Below are 11,431 nucleotides of genomic sequence, written 5' to 3'. Positions count from 1 at the left end.
ACCATGTGGTGGATACTTAATAATTTTTAAAAATTAAATTGGAATTAAATTGGATAAATAAATGCCTGGTCTTTTCAAAAGAAGTAAATATTGCATTATGATGAAATATTTCACTGTTTTATGTTTGTACATCACTGTAACTGTTGTGATAGATTTTAAATACTTGAGAGTTCTTTGTCTCTCTGTGTGAATAACTGAGGTGGAGTGATATGGGCTATTCAGAGTACACTGAAAATTGGAGGATGCTTTTGACTTAGAAATAATGGAATTTAGGATGTAGTTTGTGAGAATAATTCATTAAAATAAACATCTACCAAATGGACATCTTTCTCCTCCTCCCCAGGACATTGGTTTTGAAGTTATCTTTTTCTTCAAGAAATGTTTTTTCCAGCTATGAACCTCACAAGAAGAAACATATCAGAGTAATTTAATTTCCTAGATAGAATTCCCCAGAGCTCCTGTCATGGGGGTGGTATTCATAATTCTTCCTCCCCTACTCTTTGATGCTTGTAGATATTAGATTGTAAGCACTCCTTGAGGGCACGGAATATCTTTTGCTACTTTTTAATATCTAAGGTGCCTGCTATATAGTAGGCACTTAATAAATGTTTGTTGATTGTTGATTGAGCTCCATTCTATTGTTAGTTGGTTCTTCATTCTCAGGGAATAAAATCTGAAAGATTATTAAATGGTTAGTAAAGGATAGACAAGCAGTACTGTATGATGGAGGGACCACTGAGTCTGGAGACTAAATATAAGGAATCAAATAACATCTTTGGTTTTACTAAATGGGTGATCTTGGACAAGTTATTTCCCTTCTGGACTTAGATTTCCCATTTTTAGATAAGGTCTGGGGCATGATAATCTCTAGTGTCTCTTACAATTTCTGGTCCTTCTAATACTGTATTTTGAGTTTGAAGAATTATATGAGAAGGATCAGGGAAATCTAGAGCTGAAAGGCCATCTAATCCTAGCCCTTAATTTGAACAAACCAATGCCTGAGGTGGTTAAGTGATTGTGTCAAAGGTGATAAACTCCGGAAGCAGGATTTGAACCAGATCTTCTAGCTCCAGACATAATGTACTCTCCACTGTGCCCTATAATGTGCCTCACTGGGTTGTTGTCAGAATTGAATGCAATTATTTATGTAAAATGCTTTGTAAACTTTAAAGTGCTGTACATCTGTCAGTCATCATGATTTTTATCTCTCCCAGCAGAAACCAGCCCAAGTAAATGGCCAATGAAAACTACACCAGGGTCACTGAGTTTATTTTCCTGGGCTTGGAGTATTATCCCCAGTTGCAGGTCATTCTGTTCATGCTCTTTCTGTCCTTCTATCTCTTTACCATGACCGGAAACCTTGGAATGATCATCTTAATTCGGACTGATGCCCGCCTTCACAGCCCCATGTATTTTTTCCTCAGCCACCTATCATTTGTGGACATCAGCTTCTCTTCTGTGGTGGGCCCCAAGATGTTGAGAGACTTCTTTGAGGAGAGAAAGACCATCTCTTTCCTAGGCTGTGCCTTGCAGCAATGGTTCTTTGGTTTTTTTGTGGCCACGGAGTGCTTTCTCTTGGCATCCATGGCATATGACCGCTACGTGGCCATCTGTAACCCCCTGCTTTACTCTATGGCCATGTCCCAGAGACTCTGCATCCAGCTGGTGGTTGGTCCCTACACTGTTGGATTCATGAACACCATGACACATACTACAGCTACTTTCCGTCTCCCCTTCTGTGGTCCTAATGTCATCAATCACTTCTTCTGTGACATATCTCCCCTGCTGTCCCTTGTATGTGCTGATACCAGCCTTAACAAATTGTTGGTTTTCATTGTGGCTGGAGCTGTTGGAGTATTCAGTGGTCTGACTATCCTTGTTTCCTATATCTATATTCTGATAGCCATCCTCAGGATCCGATCTGCAGAAGGGAGACGGAAAGCCTTCTCTACCTGTTCATCCCATCTTACCGCTGTCGCCATCTTGTATGGAACCCTCTTTTTCATCTATGTGAGACCTGGGGCTATTTTCTCTCTGGATCTTAACAAAGTTGTCTCTGTGTTTTATACTGCAGTGATCCCTATGTTGAACCCCCTAATCTATAGCCTGAGGAACAAGGAGGTCAAAGATGCCTTCCACAGGACCATTGCTAAAAGGAAGTTCTGTGGTAGCAATTAAATTCTTCTCCAGGAGAGGAAATGGAATAAATAGGTTCTTTCTCACGTGGCATGAGTTCTATTAAGTTGCACATGTTTCCAGAATTCTAAGATAATAAACTTTATTCCTGCATTTTCAAGCTATTTATGCCTCTTCTTTGCCAGGGAAATAATTTCATATGAACATATTAGTCTATCAGTCTTTATCTACTCTATCTAATCGTGGCTCCACCATATACCTATTTGTTCCTTCAAGGGAGTTTGTTTTATTGGAAACGTTTTTCTACATATGTACATATGTATAGATACAGACATACACACTTGTATGTGTTTATATACATATATGCACACACATGTATGTCTGTGGATACACACACTACATAAAAACATCAACGATAGGTCCCGCTCTTCTTGGCTAACCAAGAATGTTTATTATACTGCCTCTTTACCTTTGCGATCCCCAAATGTGGTATGATATGGCTAATGAATGGGCCCCTTTCTACTGAGAAAACCTGGAAAAACATGGGATGGTATAGTTCTTTCATATCCTTGAATATCTGTCAGCTAGAATCACTGGGCAGTTGACCAATTCCTATCTTGGGTTCTGGAATACTATTGTGATTCTGAGAGAGGCCAGAGGTCTCAATGTGTAGTACAACTTGTTATCTAAAGTGACTAGTAATCCAAAGCATATCTTTGAAAATGGTTTATTTCTGGGTTCCCATCCCATAGGGGACTTACATTTTCTTTTCTTTTTTTTTGGAGGGCAATTGGGGTTAAGTGACTTGCCGAAGGTCACATGGCTAGTTTTAGTGTTAAGTGTCTGAGGCTGTATTTGAACTGAGTTCCCCCTGACTCCAGGGCCGGTGCTCTATTCACTGTGCCATCTAGCCATTCCTAGAGTTAGATTTTCTTAACAAAATCCCAGGGTTTTAAGTAGAGAAACATAAGCCTCCAGTTTTATCGATAAGACAATGAATTTAGTGAATCAATCCACCAATCAACATTATGCTTGTCGTGATGTGGATAGGTGGATTGATTCATTGATTGACTTAGAGGAGCCTGTGAGGGTAGGTGAGAGAATAGCACTCGGTGGTAGGTGGGAGACACACTATATCCACTACACAAATTAAGAAACTCAGTGTCAAAGAAATGAAATGACAAAATCATTTTCTTAGAATGAGTCCAGGTGGTTTTCCTGGCAAAATACTTGCGTGCTTTGCCTTTTCTTTCTCCAGTGTGCTTCATTTTACAGATGAGGAACTAAGGCAATTAGGGCTTAAATGATTTGACCAGGATCACATAGCTAGTAAGTGTCTGAGACTGTTTTTGAACCTGGATCTTCCTGCCTCCAGGCCTGGTGCACCATCTACTGTTCAACCCAGCTGCCCCATGTGCTGCAGGAATCTCTAAAATCAACACATCCAATATAGAACCCATTCTTTCCTCATTGTCCTCTTTTCCCCAAATGATCTTTTTTCCAAACTCCCCTATTCCTTTTGAGGTTGCTACTATTCTCCAGTCTTTTAAGTTTAAAATCTGTGTCCAATGAGCTGCCAAATTTTGTTCTTTTTATCTTAAAATCTCTTACATCCTGACCCCTTATCTCTACTCACTTGACTACCAGTCTAGTTCAGGCTCTCAACATCTCTCACCTAGACTATTGACATAGCCTCTTAATTCGTCCCCCATCCTCAAATCTCTACTTTTCGAGGGCCAGCTCTGATGAAGTCCAGTGAGTCCAGACCAGAGTTTTCTCATGGCCTGTTCTTTCTTTTACAGGCTTAAATATTTCAGGATTGTAGGCTCACCATCTTATTCCTTGTGCATTCCTTTATTAAGATATGGATCTTGCTTGTGTTTGTGTTTACCCATGGAATTGACATCACCTATTCTCCTGAACTTTGACCACCATGCTGGGAGTCATGCACTCACTTATGGTATTAGGAAATGTCCCATAGGAGTGTTCATAAAACAATGTATGCTTCAACTATATAATTCCTGACCCTCAGATGAATAAATTAATTTGCTTGCAACTTGCTTGAATTTTTCATCTGGCCCATGTTTATTATCCATGCCTTCCTGTGAGGTGGGCCATGTGTAGCAGGCTGCATCTTTCCTTTCAATCCACAACCTACACAACTTTCAATGTAATTTTCTTAAAGTACCAATCTGAACACATCACTTTCCAACATAACAAGTATGAGAAACTTCCTGTTACTTCTAGTATCAAATGAAACTCTTATCAAGCATTTAACTCATCACAACCTGATCTCTTTCCTCCTTTTCAGCCTTTTTACAAATTGCCCTCCTCTATGCACTGTATATCCTTGCAATTCTCTGTTATCCTTCCACGTGAACCTCTATCTCCTGCCCCAATATATCATATACATATGTGTGGTCTCCACTGTTAGAACGTAAACTCTTATAGACATGGATTAATTCACTTTTGTCTTCGTGTCCCCATGGCTTATCATTGTGCTTGATGCATAGTAGGTGCTTATTTAACATGTGTTGTTTGAATGACTGAACCAACCTTCACTGGGAGAACTTCACAGAAGGGGCACTCATCACCTCTCATTCAAGGTGGGGTTATATTTCAATATTTAGATTTTTTTGTTGTTTCCTTCCTTTTATGTTGAGGCTAGCCTTCCTCTGTAGCTTCTTTCCAGAGCTGCTAGTTCACCCCCATGGAGCCAAACAGAATGAATCTACAGAAGACATCTATCATTTTTTTCTTGTACTGCTCTACTTCCAACTCTGAAGTGTTTTCCTTTTCTTTTTTTCTTCTTCTCTTTCTTAGACTTAGAAAAAAAAACATCAGTTTTTTAATGCCTCCTTAGTGGCCTGGTTCATGCATGTTCAGCCAAGGTATACTTAGTGATACTTGGTGAGGAGTCACAAGAGTCATTGCTTTGATTAATGTGGGTTTCAAGGACCATTGTCTTACTCAAGGAAAGAGAAAGATACCACAGAAGAAAACATCTAAGAATCTGAGTCTCCATGGACTTGTTTAAAGTGTGAATTGTAGTGAAGACTTTTTAATTATTTTCTCTTTTGTTAATATTCTAACTTCCAAGGAAGGAGACCCTTGAGGGATATTGGTCCCCCTTGAAAAAAAAAAAACATGATATAAGCAGACTCAACTAGGTAAATTCTTGGAAAGAATGCATTTTACCTTCTAAAGGGACTAGGAAGATTCCACAGTGAAAGTGAATGAGAATAAAACCTAAGACTACTGGGAAATAATACCACCTCTGTGAGCCACAGTGGTGCATAAGACAGGGAGAGGAGGAAGGATGAGGGGAGACAAAGAACACAGAGAAATAGAACATTGGATACTACATTCTGATTGTCATCTGTTTTTTTTAAACCTCTACAAATAAAACAAAGGGGCTTTCAGAAAATGTAAGTTGAGTCATTTCTAATCTACTCTATCCCCTACCACCATTAAAAAAAAAAGTCTCATCTTTCATTGGAAAAGAAGCAATTTACAAAGAAGTTTCCTCCCCCCCTCCACCCCCGCCCAAGCAGGATATACAGATTAAGAGTAAGGAACACTGGTTTCTTTGTCTTATAGATTGCTATCTTTCATCAGGGATTTTGATGATGACTACCATCTAGGGTTTGAGATGGCCATTGGCCAACATGTTGAGTTCAACCAATTCAACTACTGGTTCGTTTCTTTTCTATTTCATTTCTATAGGCTAGGACTGTTAAGAAAGAAAAAAAAAGTCCTTCTGAACTTATGGGAAGTATAATGGAACAGAGAGAATTTAAAATGTAACTACATATGTGTGAGGTGAGAACAGCTGAAAGACTTATTATCTGAGAAAATAGTGAAGTTATTTACTTTAAATGACAAAAAAAAGGGATCTTCTCCCTTCCCCTAAAAGAATAAGCTTTATCTTCCTTCCCTTCAAAATTCACTATCAATGGATCTTTTATCTCATAGCCATGGGCCTACCCTTCATGGGGAAAAAAGTTCATTCACAATTTCTCATTCTATCCTATGTAAGAAGAATCACAAAAAGACCAATTTTCTGAGGTTATATATCTAAAAGTAGATGCTTCATTAAGATTTTTTTAAGGTTAAAAATATTCTCTTATGGGGGGTATTTTTTAAATTAAAGATATATATATATATATATATATATATATATATATATCTGTTTTAAGTTGTGAATATCAGTTCTTACTAACGAGCCTCATAGAATTCAGTGATTTCCTTCTCTATTGGGTTTTGCATATGTAAAAGGGGAAAATATGAGATCTTTCTCCAAGATAGTTGGCCCTTTTAGAGCAGGCAGGAAATAATTGTTTCCTCCACAGGACATCCTCAGATACAGTCTTATAGTAGAAATATTGGCATCCTTGTTAGGAGTTTGGTTAATATGAATTGTCAAGAGAGTACCTTGGCAGACTAGTGATCACCTAGAGGAACATCAGTGTACTATATTCCAATCAACTTAGTATGAATTAAGTTCTATCTTAATCTTCTTTTTGAGAGGTAAGTGGGCTGGGGTCTGGTAGTATGGGTAGGATGGAGGTAGAAATACAATGAACCATTGTTTTGTTTAATTTCCTCAGCTAAACAATTTAGTCTAACCTTTAAAATGTGCATATGTCTGTTTTCTATAACTTTTTAGCTTTACGAATTAGAAAAAGGAAAAGAAGTTGTCTTAATATTTTAAATTGTCTCATTGCTCTGAATTTCTTCCTCCTCCAATCCATCCTCCCCATGATTACCAATGTGATATCTCTAAAACGTGTTTCTCTTCTATGCAAAAATCTTCAGTAGCTCACCATTGCCTCAAGAAAAATATCAAAATTCTCAGTATGGCTTTTAAGGCTTGCATAACATTATTTTTTCCCCAATTTTCATATATGTGTGTGTGTGTGTAGGTATAGATTATACACACATATACATATATACACTTCACATATGTATTTATATGCACATATATGTATATTGGAAGGATTAGATTATGTAAGGCTTTAAAGGATAACTACAGATATCAGAAATTGTATGCATAGCACTTGTCACCTGAGCATTGCTTTGAAATGAACTAGGGACTCCACAAAGGAATGTAGAATTCTAGTGGAGGTAAACAGGGAATGTATGGCAGACCAGGACTGCTAGTCATGCAAAGCCCCAGAGGTGGAAGATAGAACGTGGCATATCAAGGATAGCCACGAGTCTGATTTCATGGGAAGGGTATAAGTGGGAAATATATGTATATCCACTTCCATGTGTATATATATATATGTGTGTGTGTGTGTGTGTGTGTACATACACATGTATGTATATGTAAATAGACATACATATATATTCTAGTTTTTATACTTTATCACCCTCACAATTATTTCATATTAATTAATGTATTTTTGTATTTATTTACCTGTTCATATGCTGTAGTCTCACCCCAGCTAGGTGGCAGAGCAGATAAAGCACTATGTCTGGAGTCAGAAATATCTGAGTTCAAACCCAACCTCAGACATTAACTAATTGTTCTACCCTGGGCAAATTATTTGACCCCTGAATGTCTCAGTTTCCTCAAGTGTAAAATGAGGGCAATAATAGGACTTTGCTTTCAACATTTTGATGAGTGTCCAATGGGATAAAATCTCTATGGTGATTAGCACAGTACATGACATATGAGTGTTTAATAAAAGCTTTCCCTCCTCTCCCAATTCAAAGTGGGGTTACAAATGTAAACTTTTTGTAGACAGAGATTCCCTTTTTTTAATTGTATTGTACTAGAGCCTAATATTGGGGCTTGAACAGAGTAAGCATTTAATATGTTTGTTGAATTGAATTGTTTTTATACAAGTGGGTTATGTATATATGTTTATGTGTGTGTATATGTGTATGTGTCTGTGTGTGTAGATATGTTGAATTGCCAGTCCAGGATTGAAGAAAGAATCACTTAGGAATGAATCAGGTCTCTATTTTTAGCTTTTGAAAATTATTATCACTTGCTAGCTTAGGGTTGACCTTGTGCCCAAATTCTCATAGTCAGTACTGAAAAAGATTGATCAAATTACTTGAAATACAGGAGTCATATTACTCCCTGCTAAAGAAAATCTGGAAGCTCTCTAGGGTCAAATTCAGACTTGGTTAGCTTTTAGAGTCCATAATAATTTACGTACAACAAATTGTATATTACTTTCATTTCCTATATATCCATAAGACCAACCTCCCCAGTGCTTAGCTCAGGCTTGGGAATACAAGTACTGGAAAACCATTGTTGACTGTAGACTACTATCTCTTTTCAATACTCTACCTTCTATCTCACATTCAGAGCTCTTTGTACACACAGGCTGTACCTCATGCATGGAGGAAACTCGTCTCATCTCTGTTTCATGGAATCTCTAGCTTCCTTAATTGATCAGTCCAAGAACCACTTCCTTTAGGAAAGTTATCCTGAGCCTCTTTATATGCCAGTACCCTTTCCCCCAATTGCATTTACCTGTTTTGTATCTATTTTAAATGAATGAATGTAGAAATTTGACTGATGTATTTTTATTAAAGAAAGCACTAATGATAGTATCAGTTTGTGGAAAATAAAAACAAACCCTCATTGAATATATAAATGGCTGAACTGAGAAAACACTTACCTAAAATGTGAATTGTTCATTTGGAAATCAAAAGATCTAAGACATTTTTTCTTGACTTTCTCATTTACCATCATTACAACAAAACATGTAAATATACAGAAACACAGTCTCATTATCTATAAAATGGGGATCATAGCACCCACTTTGTCTCATACAACTGTTGGGAGGTTCAGATGAGATAATGAAGATGACAGCAATTTTAAATCTATAAAATCAAGTAAAATTGGAGGTTATTATAGTGCTATGATGGTTATGAAAATGATAGGGAAAGAACTAGTGATTCCAACATATGGAACTCACAGATGAGGAAACTCCTCCTACCAATTCAGAGAAGGTTCTGACTCATAGTCTTAGAGAGTTTCCTAGAACATTGTTAAGTTCTTGCTCAAATTAAATGACTTGCCTAGGGTCACAAAGCCAGTATGTGGTATACTCAGCACTTGAACTCATGTTTTCCCGACTTTAACACCAGATGTCTTTCCATTATGACATTTGGCATTTCTTTTTCTTAATAATAATGATTAATAATACCTGCAAATTAATGAAATACATTGCCGACGGAAGTGTATCTGGGATCCTAGAAATTTAATTGTCCCTTCTCTCACTGGCTGGTGCATTGAGTTTGGGTCAGTATATTGATATGGATATTCATGTTTAAAGGCACCAGTTCCAAATATATTGTCCTTTTGTCTTTTCCTCAGCAGAGACCACCAGGAATAAATGGCCAATGGAAACTACAGCAGGGTCACCGAGTTCATTTTTGTTGGTTTGAAGTATCATCCTAAGCTGCAAGTAGCCCTCTTTGTGCTGTTTCTGTTCTTTTATCTCTTCAATCTGACAGGCAACCTGGGAATGATCTTCCTTATCCGAATTGATGCCCGCCTTCATACTCCCATGTATTTTTTCCTCAGCCACCTATCATTTGTGGACATCAGTTTCTCTTCTGTGGTGGCCCCCAAGATGTTGAGAGACTTCTTTGATGAGAGAAAGACCATCTCTTTTCTGGGCTGTGCCTTGCAGCAATGGTTCTTCGGTTTTTTTGTGGCCACGGAGTGCTTCCTCTTGGCATCTATGGCCTATGACCGCTATGTGGCCATCTGTAACCCTCTTCTCTATTCTGCGGCCATGTCTCAGAGACGCTGCATCCAGCTTGTGTCTGGCCCCTATGCTGCAGGTTTCACAAGCACTATGATTCACACCACTGCTACTTTCCGTCTCCCCTTCTGTGGCCCAAATGTCATCAATCATTTCTTTTGTGACATGTCACCTCTCTTTACTCTCATCTGTGCTGACATATCAGCCAACAAAATTCTCCTTTTTGTCATGGCTGGGTCAGTGTTGGTATTCAGTGGTCTGATCATCATTGTATCCTATATCTACATACTCATAGCCATCCTCAGAATCCGTTCTGCTGAGGGGAGAAGCAAAGCGTTTTCTACCTGCTCCTCCCACCTGACTGCCGTCAGCATCCTTTATGGGACCCTCTTCTTCATCTATGTGAGGCCCAGTGCTAGCTTCTCCCTGGACCTCAACAAGGTGGTGTCTGTGTTCTACACAGCAGTGATCCCCATGTTGAATCCCCTTATTTACAGTTTGAGGAACAAAGAAGTCAAAGAAGCCATTCACAGGACCATTGCTAAAATCAAGTTTTGTATTAGTAATTAAATTCTTCCCTAGAATAGGTAATGGGATATATTCTTAGCCAGTTTGGGCATACTCTTAAAAGTGCATTGCATAATTTTTGTCATTCGGGGGCACTTGTACTTTTCTATAGCTTGAAGTCTCCACTTCGTCCTTTGTTCATACCTAATATTTAAAAAATGCATATCCTTTTTCTTTTGGTCTGCTGTTTCTTTTGGAGCATAGATAATGTGGGTTATGTTTTTTCATGACTTCTAATTTATAGTCTGTATAAAACTGCTTCCCTTCTCAAAGCAGGGAGAGGAGAGGAAGGGAGGGAGAGAATTTAAAACTCAAAATTTTAAAAATGAATATGATATTTTGTTTGTATTTAATTGAGAAAATAATAAAATAAAAATAAAATTTCAACTAAGAAATGCACACCCCTATCTTATATTTTTTCTAGGTTGCTTGCTTTACTATGTAGTTTGATAAATTTGTACAAGGGCTTTAGGCATAGGTACAGATTGCTAGGGAGGGGAAGCATGAAAGAACAGGCTTCCCTCTGCAGGGCATCTGTCTATTTTTAAAAGTCATGATAGGGCTTTTTCAGAAATTTTAATTTGGAGTCTCATGATTCACTTTCAGTGACTCTATGTAAGAAATTCCAAATATCTAAGGTTAGTTTGGGCTTTTAATTCATTACATTTAACTAGTAATTTAGTTAATCAAAGAAGCTATGCAGGGAGGAAGTAATGTAGATGATTTAGAGAATGACCACAGAAAGGCAATCAAAATGATGTAGTCCAAAGGTGGAGAACCTGCAGTCTCAAGGCTACATGTGGCTTTCCAGGGCCTAGGGCACAGCCCTTTGACTGAGCTCCTGTTTTACACAACAAATCTTTTTTAAATTAAATTTTATGTTTATTTTTAGTTTACATCATTCATTTCCACAAGATTTTGAGTTACAAATTTTCTCCCCATATTTCCCCACCCACCACCACAAAATAGCGATCTCACTGAATACCCTCTCC

General features: G+C 37.9%; 2 protein-coding genes across 2 annotated transcripts; both read left to right on the top strand.

Annotated features, from left to right (window-relative positions):
- The first annotated feature begins 1,233 nt into the window (after nt 1-1,233).
- Nucleotides 1,234-2,178, top strand: LOC138163637 (olfactory receptor 5G9-like). The gene has a single exon (XM_069091072.1). The coding sequence runs from the start codon at nt 1,234-1,236 to the stop codon at nt 2,176-2,178; it is 945 nt and encodes a 314-aa protein (XP_068947173.1).
- A 7,319-nt stretch (nt 2,179-9,497) lies between these two features.
- LOC138163636 (olfactory receptor 5G9-like) lies at nt 9,498-10,442 on the top strand. Its single transcript, XM_069091071.1, has one exon. It carries the CDS (start codon nt 9,498-9,500, stop codon nt 10,440-10,442), a length of 945 nt encoding a protein of 314 aa, XP_068947172.1.
- The last annotated feature ends 989 nt before the right edge of the window (nt 10,443-11,431 follow it).

This window comes from Petaurus breviceps, unplaced genomic scaffold (assembly GCF_028583685.1).
Source record: "Petaurus breviceps papuanus isolate PSGF00001 unplaced genomic scaffold, PetGlider_PUasm1.0 188, whole genome shotgun sequence".
NCBI classification, from domain to species: domain Eukaryota; kingdom Metazoa; phylum Chordata; class Mammalia; order Diprotodontia; family Petauridae; genus Petaurus; species Petaurus breviceps.
This window is presented reverse-complemented; position numbering and strand designations above follow the sequence as displayed.

Coding starts and splice junctions, on each gene's coding strand:
- LOC138163637 (XM_069091072.1), top strand. CDS start 1,234: ATGGCCAATGAAAACTACACCAGGGTCACTGAGTTTATTTTCCTGGGC.
- LOC138163636 (XM_069091071.1), top strand. CDS start 9,498: ATGGCCAATGGAAACTACAGCAGGGTCACCGAGTTCATTTTTGTTGGT.